The following is a 20,631-nucleotide window of genomic DNA, read 5'->3' as shown; positions in this document are numbered from 1 at the left end:
TTCAGGAGGCACCAAGAACCAGGACCTCCTTTGTGGGAAGCAGGTGCTCAACTGTTTGAGCCACATCAGCTTCCCATATATATATATATATATATATATATATTTTTAGATTCATTTTTTATTTTTTCTCAGCCTTCCCATTGTCTGCTCTCTGTGTTCACTTGCTGTGTGTTCTTCTGTGTCTGCTTGCACCCTCAGTGGCTCCAGGAAACTGCATCTCTTTTTTGTTGTATCATCTTACTGCGCCAGCTCTCCATGTGTGTGGCGCCACTCCTGGGTGGGCTGTGCTTTTTTCACGTGGGACAACTCTCCTTGCAGGATGCACTCCTTGTATGGCATGGCACTCCTTGTGCGCAGCAGCTCTGCGTGTGGGCTAGCTCACCACACGGGTCAGGAGGCCCTGGGGATCAATCCCTGGACACTGCAGATGGTCTATCAGTTGAGCCACGTCCTCTTCCCTCCCATATTTTTAAAAAAAATAGTTTAGTACCAAAAGTTGTAAGGCAGATGAACGTAGCTCAGTACTTACAGCCTCGATTTTAGGACATTAATTCAGTCCATATTTGAGTACCTATTATGTGCCAGGCCCTGTGTTAAGAGCTTGAGAGAAAAACATAGGATATTCCCTGTACTCAGAACTTGCCACTTAGTGGGAGAGAGAGAAGGGTCAGCAATTACAATACAAGACAGTATGACCGTGTTACCATGATGATGGTGGTGGTGATGAAAATTTTAGCCAGCACTTATATGGAATTAACCACGAGCTAGGCACTGTTCCAAGCCCTTTTTGCACTTGAGTTTACTTAATTTTTATTTGAACAATTATCTTACTCTATAGATGAGCAAAATAAGGCACAAGCAGGTTAAGTAATTCCCCAAGGTCGCCTGGCTAGTAAGTGGAAAAGTTGAGATTTATACTCAGTTGATCTCCGGAAACTGAACTCTGAACCACTATCCTATTACAGAGAAGGTGGGGGTGGCACATACTAACCTGGGGGTTCATGAAATCACGGTACCCAAGGAAGGATTTCAGAACAACTAATTATTTACTAAATGGAATATAGTTTAATCATCTTGCTTGGTAATCAGAAATTCTAAGTTCTAAAGGATGTTTTGATTGCTTTTGTTTTTATGTTTGTTTTTGGAAAATCTGTTTCTTATAAAATGTGATTTTATGGTTACTTATTTTATGTCACTGTGAAGTAGATTCACCATTATGTATTAGTGTTATTATTAATCTTAAGGTAGCTGCTGGCTTCATCATAACTTCCTAATATTTGCAAAGGTTAAACAATATCACTAGGCATAGAAATTAGTGAATGGAAATGATAAAAATTTTTGTGGATCTGAAGCCTCTTTTCCTTTATTTCTACCTTGCCCATTTTGTAAAGATGTTCTGCCAATACCAGTTCTAAGTTGTCCACATTTCTTTACATTTAGTTTGGGGCAAGCTATTGTTGAATAGCAGGATAGTCTTGCATTTTGCTCCTATGTATAGAATCAATATAAATACTTCTAACTCTTTTGCACTGGTCAGATCTTGCTTTACAGTGATCACTTGGTGAGGTTTTTATTATTGGCGCCTACAATTATTGCCTTTACCTTGCCCTGATTTGATCTTAGATTGGAGGTTAGTAGGACATAAGGTATGGTGGGGGCAGGAGGACTTGCAGTTTTCACTTCAGGAGCATGAAATCCTGAGTTTTCTCTCCTCCCTGTTGGTAGCAATGTTGGGGTAGGTTTGTCCTACCTAATGATGAGAGTAGGAGCATCCTGTAAGCTCCTATTAGGGGTCAATCTGGACAAGTGGAGAACTGACCTAAAGAAATCCAAATAGTACATTTATTTTGAAAAGAGACACATCACCAAATTTGAGATCATAACCCACCACGAATGAGTGGAAAGAGTTGGGAATCATTCCACCAGCCCCACTAAGCTTGCCATCTTCCTGTGCCTTACTGGAGATGGTTGACTGGAGTTAGTGCAGCCAAAGTGCTACTGGCCTGGCCTGCTTGGCATGGCCTAGTCTGCCCTGGCCTGGACTGCCTGTGGTCGTGCATGGAGGAGAGCAGACCCTCTGGGTCACCAGAGCCTTAGCGTCTTGGAAAGATGGGAGGAGCCTGAGCCTCTCACACCAGTCCTCACCCACTCCTGAGTCTTAGTGTCCTGGAAGCATTTGTTAACATAAATTTAGAATTATTTAGGTCATGAAGAACAAGGAAATCTTGTTCTTAAAAGTTCAGTGGTTTGCTTCTAGAGAAGAGAAATATTTACATTTAAGAATATTCTTTCCATTTAGATCTACAGAGTTGGATTCTAACTGGTCTTGGTTTCAGTTGCGATGCATGCAAGTTGGAGGAAATGCTAATGCAGTAAGTTCACCTCAGACATGTCATTTTCCTTCCTGTATAAATATTTATTATGCTAGTAAAAAAGTTCAACATTTTAATGTAATAGTTGGTTTTATAAACGTAAAAAATTTATAGCCCAGGAGTTGTACAAAGTTAGGATGGGAGGTTCTATGGTATAATAGAAAGAATATAATGGGCTTTTGGAGTTGGACAGATTTGGTTGACTTGTTTATTAAAAAATGTGAGCCTTCTGAAGCTTTGGGTTAGGTGCTGGGGATATAGTGGCAAGCAAGACAAACAAGATCTCTTCTCTTAGAGGCAAAGACAGTCAGAAAGTAATTAAAGCAGTAGATAGGCAAGAAAACAACACGTATTGATTAAGTCCTTTGAAGAAAATAAAACCTGATGTGATGAACTAGAGGAACCAGAAGGTTTCTTTATGACAATAGTTTTTCAACATCTGAGGATGACTCTGTACTTAGAATAGAATGCTTATAGCTGCTTCTATTTGAAGTAATATTTAATTTATTAAATCTACAAATTAAGAAATCTGTTATTCAGATCTTCAAATACAGTTTACAAATCTCATAATTTATAAACGTAGTGGTTTTTATACTAAAATTAATTTTTTAATTTTAAATAAACAGTGCAGATTCCCTTAATCCCGTTTATAGACCTAATTAAGGATCCTCAGACATTCTAAACTTCATTTACAAGTTCAGTATGTCTAATTTTCTCAGACCATTCAAACACCAAACTGGCAGACTTATAAGTCAAGCCAGCAAAATCTCCCAAAGCACTTACACCCTATCTATCATCCCAAAATAGTGTAGATTGAGTAAATGGGATTCCCTTAAATGTGCCATTAAACATTCAAAATGTAAAAAATCAAATTTATGTATATGTCAGATAAAAATTATAAATCTATCATCAATTAAATATTTAAAGCTAAAACCATTAGTTTCCAGAGTACTAGATTCCTTTCTTATATTCACAACCTTTTTTCTATTATTTTGATCCCAAGCAGAAAAATTTAGTAATTTTAATTAATTTAATTAATTTCAATTTCAACTTAATATAACTTTTCCAACAAGAGGAATATGATTTTGTTGAGTAGGTGTGAGCTTTGGAGGGCCACAAACCATTGTACTATCTAGATTTCTCACCTTCCAAGAGACAATTTTTGCCCCCGTTGAGAATGCGTGCGTTGGGCTATACAACACAGTGACCCCTATTGTAAGTGATGGACTATAGTTAATAGCACAATCATAAAAATGTTCTTCTATGAATTGTGATGAAAGTACTGCACTGAAGCAAGGTGGATTAATGAAAAAGAATGCATGCTTTAGATGTTTCACTCATATTATTAGAAACCTACACCCATTATTATGATGTTCATAAACTTATGCATAACTTGGTTTCATACTATGGGTTTGATTATCTATCATTTCCAGACTTCCAGGTTTCAGTCCCCCACCCAACAATGAGATCAGCCAGAAGAGGTGGGGCAGATAGGGTAGGAGAGGGTCAGCAGGCCAAGCAGTGGAAAATGCGGGCTTAGGGCCAGCTTGTGTGGATTTAAATCCCAGCTCTGCTCACTTTCTGTGTGACCTTGGGCAAGCTGGTGAACCTCTTTGGGCTTCCATTTCCCACATGTAAAGTGGAGATAGTAATAAAGACTGTCCGATGATGTTGGTCTGGGATTTCATGAGATGATGTCCAGAAAGAACTTGGAACAGGATCTGGTACATGTGAGTGTTCAGTACATATTAACCCATTTTTAATCAATTTAGGTTAATAAAAGGATACCTTGTGCAGGCTAAAGGCTGTGCTTTAAATTAATTCATGTGTGTATGTGGATCCTTATGAGGTGCTTGAAAGCAGTTTCTCCTAATTGTTTGAAACACTCTTCCATCTTACCTAGGTCATGGTCTCTGTTAATGCTGAAATAGTATTCAACAAGGTAAATGTTAGTATAGCTCCAAAATGTTTGTCAAAAATTCTGATTTTGTGGAAACCAAATTTAAATTGATTACTAAATGAATAGAGTGTACAGCTGCAAGCAAGATAGTCCCATCCATCTGCCCCATGGAATCTAAGCCCCCTCTCAATTAGAATCAGCATGGGCATCACCATCCCAGAATCTTCAGGATTGGGGATTGAATGATGGACTATAGTAGACTTACTGTTATTCTAACAATGGAAAAACTTTTATTATTGATGTTGAGGCAGTGGCCACCGGAGGTTCTGAGGGGAGGGAGAGGGAAAATAGGTGTAATATGGGGCAATTTTGGGGACATTGAAATTGTCCTGAATGATGTTGCGATGACAGATATAGACCATTATATACCTTGTCATAACTTACAAAATTGTGCAGAAGAGAGATTAAACTATAATGTAAACTATAATCCACACTTAGTGGCAATGATCCAATATGTGTTCATCAGTCGTAATAACGGTACCACACTAATGAAGGATTAGTTAATGTGGAAAAGTATGGGAGAGGTAGGGAATGGGGCATATGGGAATCCCCCACATTTTTTAATGTAACATTTATGTAATTTAAGTATCTTTTAAAAAATAAAAATATAAAAGAGTGTATTTAAAAAAAAAGTCTTCCTAAATGGAAAGCCTTCCCAAAATAACTTGAAAATGACAGAGATGATTTGATGGAGAAATAAAGGGCCAGTTATTGCATTTTGTAATCCAAGTCTTGTATCCATTTTACCAAAATGTTATTTTTACATCTGTGGAGGGAATTCCTTTTTTTGCAAGGAAAAAATGTATTTTAAAACTTGTCTTGGTGTTTAAATCCTGTGGTTTTCACCAGTATTTGCTGTCACTATTGTAGATTTAATGCAGTACTGCTGTTAATTGATGCACTTTCCTTCTTCAGTCTTCCTTTTTCCATCAGCATGGGTGTACTACCAACGACACCAATGCCAAGTACAATAGTCGTGCAGCCCAGCTTTATAGGGAGAGAATCAAGTCTCTCGCCTCCCAGGCCACACGAAAGCATGGCACTGATGTAAGTCACTGGATTTGGATTGACTCATTCAGATAAATGTTTATTTTCTAGAAAAAGTAGTAAGAGTAAAGTCTTCTGCCTGGATTCTTTTAGAAGGAAGCATTGTACTTTGGAATCTGCATTTAGATGTGAAGTCCTTGATCTGTGCTTTTCAGAAATAGTTTGTGGGTCTGGGCTACTTGATTTCCTCAAGGTTTGGGAGGAAAAGTTACTGGATTGATACATTATTAAAATGTGCTCAGTGGCCTCCTGTAGGCATTGTTCCTGATTTTATAATAACAGAAAGTACTAATTTTAACAAACAGGTCTCTAAAAGGGGAGTATTAACACTAAGCTTCATATTTTTTAAATTGCTTTGTATTTGTGTTCTAGCTGTGGCTTGATAGTTGTGTGGTTCCGCCTTTGTCCCCTCCACCAAAAGATGAAGATTTTTTTGCTTCTCATGTTTCTCCTGAGGTATGTATTATGCTTCACGTAATTTTGGAGTATGCTTATACTGGCAGTTATAAAGGGTGTATATGTAAAACGTGTCAGTTAGGATACAGGCTAAACTGCTGTAATAAACAACCCTGAGATATAGCTATTTAAACAAGCTAGAAGTTAACTTTCCCATCAACAGTTCCGAGGTAGACTGTTCAGGGCTGGCTGAGGGATGTTACTCTGCTCAACATGTGGCTTCCATCTCAGGCTTCACAGTGGCTGTTCCAGGTCATGACTTCCCAGCCATGGGAAGAGTACAAACATCGAGGAAAGTAAGTGCCCTACTCTGTTACAGAAAAAATCTAGGGGTAACACACATCATTTCTGCTCATATCCTGCTGGCCAACTGGAAAATGTAGTTTTTATCTGGAAGCCAGGTGCCCATGTAAGATTATTTACAGGCAGTATGCTACAGTTCAAGTCAGAGCTTTGGAATGGATGAAGAATGCATCCATTGTTTTGTTTTGTTTTGTTTTTTATTTTGTTTTTAACCCAAACTTTAATGGGGGTTTGAATCTCAAAATTCCTATTTAGCTGTGTATATAGACCATATCTCAAGGCTATTGTGAAAATTAAATGTGTTAACATAGGTTAAAGTACTCAGTGCCTAGCACAGCTTACGCCTTCACTAATGCTATTTGCATCATTATCTTCTTCATGGTCAAATAAGAGCAATGACTAACCATCTGTTGTCCCTCCTTGGATTTTCCCCAAATCACTTAAATCAGGATGGGCAAATTATGGCTGTGGGCCAAATTTAGCCTGACAGTTGTTTTAAATAAAGTTTTATTAAATTACAACCATACATTATTTACAATACCATCCTGGCTGCTTTTGCATTATAATGACAGAGTTGGGTAGTTGTGATTGAGATATAAATTTGAAAACCCTAAAATATTTACTAACTGGCCCTTTAAGAAAATCTGTACCAGGGCTTAGAGCCTCCGCTGTTTGTTTTTGGCTGCCCTGCCTCATCTAGTCCCTTGGAGACTAGGCACTTTTTGCTTAACTGCTATGTATAACCTGGAGGAGACTAGAGGGTTTCTGAAATTCCTTTCTTGGAGAAAAGATTAAGCCTCAAGTAGTTCAATTTTACTGATTTATTTATTCTAATAAAGCAACGAACGTAGCACATGAAATCTTTGTAAAAGAGAAAATTTCAGATCTTTCATTTTATTGTTTTGAACTGTTGAGATCAAAGTCATGGTTTAGGCCAAAGTATCTCATATTTAAGTGTGCCTCAAATTCAAACAATCAGATTCCCAAATACTGCCTCCCCTGCCTTCTTCCTCTCCCCTCCCCCCTCCCCCTTCCCACCTCCCTGGCATTCATGCACTTGGGACCCGATGGGCCTGGTTATTTGCATTGTTAACAAGTGCCTCAAGTGCTTCGGAGCAGAGGATGGGCAGTCTTCTGGGCTGGCTGATGACCCAGTGTCCTCCCTTAATGTTCAACCTGGATTTGAGGCAGGCTAGGGGAGAGAGTGGGAAAATAACCCTGTTAGTTCCTACTGACATTTGTTAGCAGCAGCATCTTCAAACATTTTCTAATTGTCATTGTTCCCTATTTTTTTTTAATTAGTTCATCTCTTTTGATTTAAAAAATTATTTTATTTTTCTTTCTTTCTCTTCCTTCCCTCCCCCCCACCCCCCGGTTGTCTGCTCTCTGTGTCCATTCGCTGTGTTCTTCTGTGTCCGCTTATATTTTTGTCAGCGGTACTGGGAATCTGTGTCTCTTTTTTGTTGTGTCATCTTGCTGCGTCAGCACTCCGTGTGTGTGCGGCACCACTCCCAGGTAGGCTGCGCTTTTCCGTGCGGGGCTGCTCTCCTTAAGGGGTGCACTCCTTGCGTGTGCGGCTCCACTACATGACACTCCTTGTGTGCATCAGTGCTGCATGTGGGCCAGCTCACCACACGGGTCAGGAGGCCCTGGGTTTGAACTCTGGACCTCCCATGTGGTAGGCGGACACTATCCGTTGAGCCAAATCCGCTTTCCTCCCTATTTTTTATTCTCTGTATAATGGAGAAGCAAAGTTTCTGTACATTTCAGCATGTTAGAATCCTAAGCAGATGGAATTTTATAAGGAAAGATTAAAATTAGGTAAAATAACCAAAAACCTTGCTTATGATCCTTCATTTTAGGATTTTAAGTCATGAACTTATGCCTTTACCATACCTAGTACTCCCTTTAGTACATTCCCTTCATGAGCTCCAGCGTGTTCATGTTTAATTTATTGTGCTTTGCTTGTAGCACCGTGGTTTTGAAAATACTTGAGAAGTCTTGCATGTGCTTCAGCTTGATAACATTGGATGAGTTCACTGCTGGTTCTAAAATACTTTCCATATACTGTGATCTCATTTGAGCCTTGAACAGCTTGTGGGAAAGATGGGCAGGACTTGAGACGCGAAGACTTTGGAATCATTCTGGCTCCTATTCTGGGCTTTGCCATTTAGCTGTCTGACCTTCCAATGAGAAAGTTTCAGTTATCATTCACTCATCAGATGTCAGAAAATATCACTGGGGAGAGGAAGATAATGTCACATTGAGGACTTGCCAGGTATTGGGTAAGGTGCAAAGCTTTTGTTAGGGCAGGTAATCCTGGCAACAGTGCCATGGGGGTATTGTTAGCCCTACTTTCTATAGGCTAATTATTCCTTCTGTAATAATTGGATTGTCTGTAGATTTTTTAGAAGTAGGTAATGAGTTATGTTCTATTGTCAGCTGTTGCTACTGTTTAAGACTAGATATAGAATGTTTATGATTAGCAACTGTAAAATGTTGGGAATAGAAATGATAGATTAAGAAGAGGAGAACTCTGAGCCCTGTGGTATGGCCTAGAGTTACATGTATACACACACCCATCTCCACACAGATGGATGGAGAACTAATTATGGATATGTATGTAGACATGGCTTAGGACCTGGCTATGTTCACTGAGAGGGCCTAGAGATAATGAAGCCCCAGCACAGTGGGTACACCCAGCTCCCAGATCTCAGTTTCTAAATAACATTCTCCAGTACAAGGAACCAGGGCTCTTTTGGAGAAATGGTAGGTTCTAGGGCTGGGCCAGAGAAAACATAAAGTGAGTGCGGACATTTGATAGTGCTAGAAAGTAAGGAATGCTGGGGGACAAAACGTTGGGGGCATATCAAAAGGACTTGAGAACTAACCTGAACAAGCTCTGAACAGTCGACGCTGGAACAATTTGAACACCAAAAAAACAGTGTTTGTATTTGTTTCCTAGGGCTGCTGTAACATATCTCAGACAGAAATGTATTCTCTCTCATTTCTGGCTAGAAGTTGGAAATAAAGGTGTTGGCAGGGCATGCTTCCCTCTGAAGCTCTGGGGAAGAAACCTTGCTTGCCTCTTCCAGCTTCTGGTGGCTTTCAGCCTCCTTGGTTTGTGGCAGTGTAACTCCAGTCTCTGCCTCTTGTCTTCATGTGGCCTTCCCACTTGTCTCTGTGTCTCCTTATAAGGACACCAGTCATATATGCAAACCCTAATGTAGTGTGTGCTGGACTTAGTGACTTGCTGCCCAAGTCTAGAGTATAGAAAGGGGAAAATAGTGACTTTTACAGTGAAGACACTGGCAGACACCGCCTTAGCCAGAGGATGCAGGTTCACAGCAGCAGTAAGTCCTACGGATGTGATGAAATGAGAAGGGTTCCTCACCTCAGTGGTGTTCTTCCCCCAAACATAGTCTAATCATGAGAAAACAGGAGATGAATCTAAATTGAGGGACATTCTACAGAAACCTTGGCACTTTAAAATCTCAAGGTTGTGAAAAGCGAGGAAAGACTAAGAAACTGTCAGAGACCAGCAGAAACTAGGAGACATGATGACTGGATGCAGTGTGGTTTCCTGGGTGGGATCCTGGGACAGAGAACGGCCATCAGTGGAAAAACTGGTGAAATCTGAGTAAAGTCTGCCATGTAGTTAGTAGAGTTGCACCAAAAGTGATCTCGGTTTTGTCAGATGTGCTGTGGGTATGTTAACGTTAGGGACAGTTGGGCAAAGGGCCTCCATGAACTGCTGTACTAGTTTTGCAAACTTTCTGTCAATCTAAAATTACTCCAAAATAAAATCTTATTTTCAAAAAAAGGAGAAATAAGAAATGTGAACATTGAAATGAAACAGAGGGAAGTGGCTGTGGCTCAATTAGTTGGGCTCCCGTCTACCATATGGGAGGCCCTGGGTTCACGTCCCAGGGCCCCCTTGTGAAGGCAAGCTGGCCCGTGCGCCACGGAGAGCTGGCACAGCAAGATGACACAACAAAGGGAGAGAAACAGATACAGAAAAAATGTGCAGCAAATGGACACAGAGAAGAGACAGCAAAGAATGGAACAAGCTGCAAGGCTGGGAGTAAATAAATGAATAAATAAGTAAATCTTAAAAAAAAATATGAAACAGATTTAAGAATTCACGTTTTAATATTACCTTTCCTTCCCACTAATCCAAGTCCTCAGAAGGTGATTATTTATTAGGTTTTTCTCCTGCTTTGATTTGTTTTTCCTGATTGTTTTCTTGCTTTGCCTGCTAATGACTTTTCTCACCTTGCTTCAGATAAGTGGCACGGCGTGGGCATCAGCACAACCAGAAGCATCTTTAATGCCAAAGGCTATGGAAACCACACCAGAAAATAATGAAGGTGAGACTTTAAAAGTGTCATCTGATACTGTTCTGTGGTTCAGTGGCATGCTACAAAATGATTAAAACTAATATGTAGACTCAGTGGCTCTCAGTTTCATCACAGAGTTGTCCTGTCATCAACTCAGTCCATTTCAGAATGTTTTAATTTATCCAGAAGGAAAAGTCCCATGCTCACTTATAACCCACCATTATTGACCCTTAGCATCAATATAATACCTTCTTTGCCATTGCTGTAAAAATATTACAATATTACTGTTAACTATAATCCATATGTTACATTATTTGTATTTTTCCTGTGTATCTCCATATGCTTAAGACCTTGTAATAGGGGAACTATTTTTTTTTTGAGATTTATTATTTATTTATTTATTTATTTATTTATTTATCTCCCCTCCCCACCCCTGCCCAAGTTGTCTGTTCTCTGTGTCTGTTTGCTGTGTGTTCTTTGTCTGCTTCTGTTGTTGTCAGCGGCACTGGGAATCTGTGTTTCTTTTTGTTGCATCGTCTTGCTGTGTCAGCTCTCCATGTGTGCGGCGCCATTCCTGGGCAGGCTGCACTTTCTTTCGCGCTGGGCGGCTCTCCTTATGGGGCGCACTCCTTGCGCGAGGGGCTCCCCTACGCGGGGACACCCCTGTGTGGCACGGCACTCCTTGCGCGCATCAGCACTGAGCGTGGGCCAGCTCCACACGGGTCAAGGAGGCCCAGGGTTTGAACCGCAAACCTCCCATGTGGTAGATGGACACCCTAACCACTGGGCCAAGTCTGCTTCCCTCAACATTCTTGATTTGTACTATTAACCACAATCATCACCTACCACCAAAATCACTGTTATACAGTTCCTAGATTATCCTCTAGCTTTCTTTTAATTGGTGCTAACCTCCCTCAGCTACCCCTTTCAGCCACAATCACATTTATAAATTAGCACTATAATGTATTACCATCAACTCTAACCATTTCCCCACATTTATAATACCCCTTGTTTTGTTTTTTTTTAAGATTTTTTATGTCTTCCCCCCCCGCCATTGTCTGCTCTCTGTGTCCACTTGGTGTGTGTTCTTCTGTGTCCACTGCATTCTTGTCAGCTGCAAAGGAATCTGTGTCTCTTTTTGTTGCGTCATCTTGCTGCATCAGCTCTCTGTGTGTGGTGCCACTCCTGGGCAGACTGCGCTTTTTACATGCGGGATGGCTTTTCTTACAGGGTGCACTCCTTGTGCATGGGGCTCCGCTATGCGGGGGACACCCCTCGTGGCACTGCACTCCTTGCATGCATCAGCACTGCGCATGGGCCAGCTCACCACATGGGTCAGGAGGCCCTGGGTTTGAACCCTGGACCTCCCATATGGTAGGTGGCTGCTCTATCAGTTGAGCCAAATCTGCTTCCTAATAATTCCCCTTATTGAACATTCTACAGAAAGTTCCCCTTCTCAACCCATATTCTATCTCCTTGTATCTATACTCTATAATTTACCTCTGTAAGTTTGCTCATCTAATTTAGTCCATATTAGTAAGACCATACAATATTCGTCCTTTTGTGTCTGGCTTATTTCACTCAATATAGTATCCTCAAGGTTCATCCATGTTGTCATAAGCATCCCAAGTTCATTTCTTCTTACAGCTTAATAGTATTTCATGGTGTATATATACCACATTTTATTTAACGATTCATGCAGTTGATGGACACCTGGGTTATTTCCATCTAGAATTGTGAATAATGCCTTTATGAACATGAGTGCGCAAATGTCTGTTTGTGTCCTTTCAGTTCTTCTGAATATATTCCTTTTAGCAGGATTGCTGAATCACATGGCAGTTCTATATTAAATTCCTGAGGAACTGCCAAACTGTCTTCTACAGAGAGCCACTGAGTATGCACTTAGGATGGATTATACAGGCAGGGGGTCCTATAATACAGTAACCCCGAAGGTGAATGATAGACTGTGGTTACAGTATAAGTACGAGAATGTTCTCTCATTAACTATAACAAATATACAATATAGTATATGGTGTTGAGAACTGGATGGTTTGTGGGAAAAATACACCAAATATAAGCTATGGACTATAGATAGCAGTAATATTGTGATTATGTTCTTTCATCATTTGTAACAAATAGTCACAACAACGTAAGATGTTGATGGTGGCATGATGTATGGGAATCCTGTAAGGTAAACACGATTGTTTTGTTAACTCACAACTTCTCAAATTAAAAGTTAAATTAGATACTTTTTAAAAAACTGAAGATGTAGAACTTTGTATATTAATAGAAAAGATGTCCATAATAGGGTATAATGTGAGGAAAAATTACTGAACATGGACTATGATTTCATTTTTGTAAAAATAAATAAATAAAAAACACACAGGAAAAACATTCTGGAAGGAATGCACCAAGTTGTTAACTAGAGAAGGAAATTACTGAGGATTTTCACTTTCTTCCTGATAAAGTGATTGAATTTTTATAGTGAGTATATGTTACTTTTATAAACAGAAAAAAGATTTTGATTAAAACTCTTTAAGTAGTTGATACCTAATGATTCACATTGGATGACGCTATTGTAGGATTATATTTATTGTAAATATACTTATATCCATTGCTTAAATTTTTTAAAATCACTTATACAGATAACATGGATCAAGAAGTCAACTTTTTCTGTTTTAAAATTGAACGGCCTTTTTTTTCTTTTTTTGCCAGAATGTTAGTGTAAAATAACAAAAGAAATGTAATATCTGACACCTAAGTAGCAAGCTCATGGGCTCTGGAACCACAAGAAGGGCTGGCATTTATAAGCCAAGTGTTATTATTGAGAAATTTTTGCTGGAGGGTTGGAGAGTAAGTGGTACTTATGAACAGAAGATTCCTAGAAGAGGCAGGCATTGCTCTATTTGAGAGTGGAGTCATGAAGGATGTAAAGAAAAGAAGTTGCTTCATTTACATTGAATTATAGGTATAATAGTGGGAGTGCCAGAATTTCCATTGAACAACATATTTTAGTCCCTGCTTCCATTTTATTGGTATTTGAGTGGACATAGCAGTGTATCCAGATGGATACATTTTTCAAAAAACAACAGAACAAGGCAGATTCCTTCTTTACCCCTTACAGCAAACTCAAGTTCAGCTGGATCAAAGATTTAAGTATAAAACATGAATGTGTTACTGGATTTTGTCTAGGTTCTTGGCTATGCTGCAGAAATGAATTTCAAGAGCATGCCAGGTAAGTTAGGCCAGTCATTTATTCAGGTAGGGAGGGAAGAGAAATGGGAGAAAATAACAGAGCAGGGGTTCCAGGTAGAGAGGAAGGAGCTGAAAAGGGATAAAGAAGGCTGATTTACAGACGACAGTTCCCCATTATAGGTTATAAATCCCCCAGTTTACTTGCGTGGCCACATGGCAGAGGAAAAATGGTGGAGCAGCACACAGAGGGCAAGAATGTGTCCAAAAGCAAGAGAACGGAGCAAGAGTGTTCTCAGGCCTTGTGGTCTGCTTTATAAACTATTAATTATTCCATCCCTTTGCTAATGGCAGGGGAGGGGTTCCAGTTGTTTGCTGTTCTGATTGATTACCCTACCCATCAACCCACCAGCGAGGACCTAATGATAAAGTCCTTGGGGGAATATCTGGGGCTTTTCCTTGTTCCCAGAAGTCTTTGTTCTGGATAGCAGAATCCTGGGGGTGGGGTTTTCCTATAGCCATCTTGGGCATTACTGATTTCCACGTGGACTCTCTGTCAGGTTCCAGATCCATCTATTAATTCCCTATTTTACTAGCCTGCTTCAAATGTATGATGGTACTAGACACAAACATGGGTGAAACTTTTCTATAATCCTGGACTGGGCATGGCCCATCTATGCATATTCAAGCCTCATAAAAGAAAAAGATTGTTACATTTGACTACAAACAAATTGAACATTTCTTTTTTGAAAGTACTTTCAAGTGAAAACAATGATAAACTGGGAAATGCATTTGCAATTCATTTACGAAGTCTTGTTTCCTTAATATGTAAACAACTCTGACATACCTGCTTTTTAAATGCGATTCGTAACCTGTGATTTTTTTTCACATTTTATTTTTTATGAATATGACCTTAGTTGTGTGCAAAGAAGACATTTACAAACCTCTAACTGGATTTTAGCTTTCTGATTTCTTAGAGTTACACCACACTGTAGCCATGCTGACCCTTCTGTCTTCGCTTCCGTTTTGAGAGGGAAGCTCTCCCCTGAGCTTCCCATGGCTCCTTCCTTATTCGAGTCTCTGTTCCAGGTTATGTCTGAGCTGAGGCATATTTCCTGGCTGCAATCTTGTTTACATGTTTTGATTGCTTCATGCAAAGTATGTACCACTTCTGGAGATCATTGGAGATTTTTTAATCCATCTGTTTGCATGTTCATTGTTTGTCCCCTCCACTGGACTGTGAGCAACTTGAGGTGGAGATTCTTTTTAAGATAAGGAAACTCCATAAAGGGAGAAGAGAAAAAAATAATTCCAACAGTCATCTAACAAAGAGAAACGTGGGTTATGTATCTTCCAAAAGTACAGGTGTTAATTTGAATATTATGACCATTACAGTCTGTTAGCATAAAAGGCCCTTTGAGATAGAGGATGACAAACCACAGGAGATGTATTTAACCTTTTAAGTCCAGATGTCTCCGTTTGTTTTGCTAACAGAAACCTAAGGTAACTAATTACAGGGTAAGATTTTTATTGTTATAGGGATATTTCAATCTGCATCCTTAACTGAGTTTCTCCTAAAAAGTTTTATTGTTAGCATTACATCTCCTTTTGCACATGCAGCAGTACTTTGCTCTTTCCCCATCCAGAATTTTTCTTAAGGAGCTGCTAATCAGGTAGATTGTCATCTCAAGGGTTTACCCCGAATTTCATTTATTGGGTGAGTAGGTACATTCCTGAGTAAATTTAAGGATTACAAATTGAAAAGGAGAAAAAGAAAGAATTTTAACAAGTACAATATGGGGCATGAAGTACTCTGCTTGTATGTTCTTGTTCACTGCTGATTCTCCAGGGCCCAGAGCAGCAACAGCCCCATTGTGGGTAATCCATGAATGTGTAGTCAGCTCCTTTTCTAGAAAATATCACCATGCCCATGCATCCTGCTTTGTAGTTAAGTTTTGAAATTGGGATGTGTGAGTCCTCCAATTTTGTTCTGCTTTTTCAAGATTGTTTTGACTATTCTATTGTGAATTTTAGAACCAGCTTATCAATTTCTACCAAAAAAAGGCAGGTGGAATTTTAATAGGATTTAGTTGAATACATAGATCAAATTGGAGAACATTGCTGTCTTAACAATATTAAGTCTTCCACACTATGAATATGGATTATCTTTCCATTTATTTATGTCTCTTTAATCTCTTTCACCAGTATTTTGTAGTTTTCTGTATATAAATCTTAACTATTGTTAAACTGATTCCTGGGAAGTATATGTGGCTCAAGCAATTGGGCTCCCATCTACCATATGGGAGGTCCAGGGTTCGATTTCCAGGGCCTCCTGGTAAAGGCAAGCTGGCCCACGTGGAATGCTGGCTCAGGCAGTGAGCTGGCATGCACAGGAGTGCTGGCCTGTGCAGCAAGCAGCAAGCTGGCCCAAATGGACAGTGGCACAGCAAGATGATGCAACAAAAAGAGACACAGAGGAGGCAATAAGAGACACAGCACGGGAAACGGACTTTGGCCCAGTGGTTAGGGCGTCCGTCTACCACATGGGAGGCCCGCGGTTCAAGCCCCGGGCCTCCTTGACCCGTGTGGAGCTGGCCCATGCGCAGTGCTGATGCGCGCAAGGAGTGTCGCGCCACGCAGGGTGTCCCCTGCGTAGGGGAGCCCCACGCGCAAGGAGTGCACCCATAAGGAGAGCCGCCCAGCGCGAAGGAGGGAGCAGCCTGCCCAGGAATGGCGCCGCCCACACTTCCCGTGCCGCTGCCGACAACAGAAGCGGACAAAGAAACAAGAAACAAGACGCAGCAAAAAGACACAGAAAACAGACAACCGGGGGAGGGGAGGGGAAATAAATAAATAAAAATAAATCTTTAAAAAAAAAAAAAAAAAGAGAGACACAGCAGATCAGGGAGTTGAGATGGTGCAAGAGATTGAGCACCTCTCTCCCACTCCAGAAGATCCCAGGAGCAGTTCCTGGTGCTGCCTAAAGAGAAGACAAGCAGACACAGAAGAACATGCAGCAAATGGACACAGCAGACAACAGGGGGATGGGGGGGAGGGGCAGAACAGGAGGGAGATAGATAAATAATTCTTAAAAAAAAATTTGATTCTTTTTTTTTTAATATTTATTTATTATTATTATTTTTAATTACATTAAAAAAAATATATGAGGTCCCATTCACCCCACCGCCCCCGCCCCCCACTCCCCCCACAGCAACACTCTCTCCCATCATCGTGATACATCCATTGCACCTGGTAAGTTCATCTCTGAGCATCACTGCACCCCATAGTCAATGGTCCACATCATAGCCCAGACTCTCTCACGTTCCATCCAGTGGGCCCTGGGGGGATCTACAGTGTCCCGTAATTGTCCGTGAAGCACTATCCAGGACAACTCCACGTCCCGAAAACGCCTCCACATCTCATCTCTTCCTCCCGTTCCCCACACCCAGCAGCCACCATGGCTACCGTTCCCACACCCATTCCACATTTTCTCTGTGGACATTGGATTGGTTGTGTCCATTGCACACCTATGTCAAGTGAGGGCTTAGATTGCACATGGGTACTGGATGCACTCTTCCCGCTTCTAGTTGTAGACACTCTAGGCTCCATGTTGTGGTGGTTGACCTTCTTCAACTCCATGTTAGCTGAGTGGAGTAAGTCCAATAAGTCAAAGTGTAGGAGCTGAAGTCTGTTGAGGCTCTGGGCCTGGGTGTCATATTATCAGTCCAGAGATTCAAATCCCCTACATATATCTTAAACCCAGCACCAACTACAATTCCAATAAAGTAGCATGCAAGTCTTGTGAAAAGAGATCCCCTCTGAGTCCATTTCCATCACACAGAAACACCAGCTCCAAAGAAGGGCCATCTGTCATGGCAGTGAACCCCTTCTGCCATGACCATAGAACCCGTGGGTCTCTTTATCCCTCAAAAGAACCAATACCTGGGGTTGTATCTACCTTATCTGTCTCTTAGACTCTGTTCAGTTGTACATAGGGCTATTCCTTCTGACAACCTCCAGACTCTTTTTTAGAGACTCACAGCCTTATAATCTCATTTCTCCTTTCCATTTCCCCCTTACATTAGGTCAAACCGCTTCCCGAAGTCATGTTATTATATGTAGACAGGTATATTCTGCTGTTCCGCATTGAATCTTTAATTCAAGGTCATTTTCTAGTTGCTTCTTCAGCTGGTATGTGGTAGTGATCCCTCGGTGCCAGGGAGGCTCATCCCCGGGTGTCGTGTCCCACGCTGGGGGGAATGCATCACATCTACACGCTGAGTTTGGCTGTGAGAGTGGCCACATTTGAGTAACATGAAGGCTGTCAGGAGGAAACCCCCAGGCACAATGCTACTCTAGGCCTTGTTCTTATTGCAGGTGCATAGGCTCAAAAGTGTAGCCATTAGTATCAAGAGCCCACTGTTGGGCCCTCCTTCCTTCCTGGTTCTTGCCGTTGCACCTGGAGGATTGCCGCTGCTCTCCCAGGGCCCACAACAGTGACCCCCCGGCCAGGAGCCCAGTACCCCCCCAGCTGTTGTTTTTAATTGTTTCCACTATGAGTATATATAGACATTACCATATACCCTGGGCATATGCCCTGTATAACTCCCTGTCAACCATATATATCCTGTCAATAACATCCCATATCAGTAGTCCTCCGCTGCCATTGTTGAACCACTCTGTGATCCAAAACTTCCCGTAAAGTGAATCCCAACATAATGTCAGCTTCAGAAGAGTCTTAGATCACCAAAATTCATATATACAATATACAGTATTTCCCCAGATCCACCATAAAACCTTTTGCCTTCCACAGCAATAATCTTTTAACTTATTCATATCATATTTCCTGAAACTGATGTACAGATTCCGAAACTATAGTTTTCAAACAAGGTAACATTTGTGCTTACTATGTGGTCCATACTTTAGGTTGTACAGTTTTCTAAATTTTTTAGTTATCCTATGTTTTGTCTTATGGTTTTCATTATTAGTCTGTCGTCCTCTATATGTTTTTGGTGTAATATTAGCTGTTTTATATTCATCCTCGTGTACTCTCACATAACTCCTCTTTTGCCCCCTTATTTACCTTTGTTCCATCCATTGCACGTCCATTTTCCCCTCCCCTTAGGGCCCACAACGCCTGCCAATCTAATGCCCTGGGAGCCGTCCTTTCTCACGAGAGATACAGTTCTCTCTATTCGACGGCATTAGTCTTCCCCAGGATATGGGTCCACCCCACCCAATGGTAGAACCCACCTTGGCAAAATGAGCCTTCAGCTATTCCCTCCGGAGTCCGTCCCGCATCAGACCATACCCCCTGAGCGTCCTAACCAGGTAACCCTCCTACTTATACTTTGATACGTTTTACTCAACATTTAGTTCTCAATGAACTTCTGGCACTCTCCCATGTTTGTATGTTGCCCCTCCCTCCCACCTATTTCTTGGACCATATTACCCCTCTTCCCATCCCCAGCCCCCCTCAAACCCAGAAAACCCCACCCGAAGGTAACCCCTTGCCCCCATTTTGTCCCTTCTTTGTGCCCATACTTACCCCCAGCTCATCACAGATTCCACCCCTACAGACATTAACTCACAGCCTTCCTCCACCCCCCGATTTCCAGTAAGCCACTTTTCCAGACTCTAGCTCTCTGAGGCAGTTAACTTATTTCATATCATTGAGGTCATATAGTATTTGTCCTTCAATGCCTGGGTTGCTTCACTCAACATAAGATTCTCAAGGTTCATCCATGTTATCACGTGCGATTGTAGTGTATTGGTTCTTACAGCTGAGTAGTATTCCATTGTGTGTATATACCACATTTTATTGATCCACTCATCTGTTGATGGACTTTTGGATTGATTCCAACTTTTGGCGATGGTGAACAATGCTGCTATGAACATTGGTGTACATATATCGGTTTGTGTCCTTGTTTTCAGATCTGATGGGTATATACCCAGCAGTGGTATTGCTGGGTCATATGGCAAATCTATGGATAATTTTTTGAGAAACTGCCAAACTGTCCTCCAGAATGGTTGGATCCTTCTGCATTCCCACCAGCAATGGATGAGTGTTCCCCTTTCTTCACATCCTCTCCAGCATTTGTATTCTACTGTTTTTTTCATGGCTGCCAATCTTATGGGAGTAAGATGGTATCTCATTGTAGTTTTGATTTGCATTTCCCTGATAGCTAGGGATTTGGAGCATTTTTTCATGTGCTTTTTAGCCATTTGTATTTCTTCTTTGGAGAAGTGTCTGTTTAAATCTTTTTCCCATTTTTTAAATGGGTTGTTTATCTTTTTGTTTTCGAGATCTATGAGTTCTTTATATATGCAAGTTATAAGTCTCTTATCAGATATATGGTTGCCAAATATTTTCTCCCATTGTGTGGGTTCCCTTTTTACTTTCTTGACAAACTCCTTTGAGGTGCAGAAGGCTTTAATTTTGAGGTAGTCCCATTTATCTATTTGTTCTTTTGCTGCTCGTGCTTTTGGTGTGATATTCATGAAGCCATTTCCTATTACAAGGTCCTGTAGATGTTTCCCTACACTGCTTTCTAAGGTCTTTATGGTCTTGGCTCTTATATTTAGGTCTTTGATCCATCTTGAGTTGATCTTTGTATAAGGTGTGAAAATTTGATTCTTAATTTACTAACTGCTGAGAACCAGCTCAGCAATAGGTTTGCTAGAAGGGAAGGTGATGCAGAGCATAAAGCTATAAAGGACAGAGAAACACAAGAGAGGAAGCAAGGATGGAACCAGGGGGTTCACAGCTTCTGGACCTGAGAGCCTCCTCTAGTTTCCAATAAATACGATGTTTTTATTGGAGGAGCTGTTTGCTATCAGAACTGCAACATCATCTACAATAATAGTTGCTATCAGAACTGCAACATCATCTACAATAATAGGGAACAACTGCAACATCTACAATAGAATAGGTGTAACATTTACAATAAGGAACAGGTCA

General features: G+C 40.8%; 1 protein-coding gene across 1 annotated transcript in view; it reads left to right on the top strand.

Moving 5' to 3' along the window:
• The window catches only part of ARFGAP3 (ARF GTPase activating protein 3), a 76,849-nt gene that overhangs the window by 15,258 nt on the left and 40,960 nt on the right, over nucleotides 1-20,631 (top strand). The window contains exons 3-6 of the mRNA XM_058308879.2: nucleotides 2,300-2,372; nucleotides 5,248-5,379; nucleotides 5,752-5,835; nucleotides 10,424-10,508. Of these exons, the coding sequence (XP_058164862.1) occupies nucleotides 2,300-2,372; nucleotides 5,248-5,379; nucleotides 5,752-5,835; nucleotides 10,424-10,508 (374 nt within the window). The remainder of the gene's footprint in view (nucleotides 1-2,299; nucleotides 2,373-5,247; nucleotides 5,380-5,751; nucleotides 5,836-10,423; nucleotides 10,509-20,631) is intronic.

The sequence above is a fragment of the Dasypus novemcinctus genome, chromosome 12 (assembly GCF_030445035.2).
Source record: "Dasypus novemcinctus isolate mDasNov1 chromosome 12, mDasNov1.1.hap2, whole genome shotgun sequence".
NCBI classification, from domain to species: Eukaryota; Metazoa; Chordata; class Mammalia; order Cingulata; family Dasypodidae; genus Dasypus; species Dasypus novemcinctus.
This window is presented reverse-complemented; position numbering and strand designations above follow the sequence as displayed.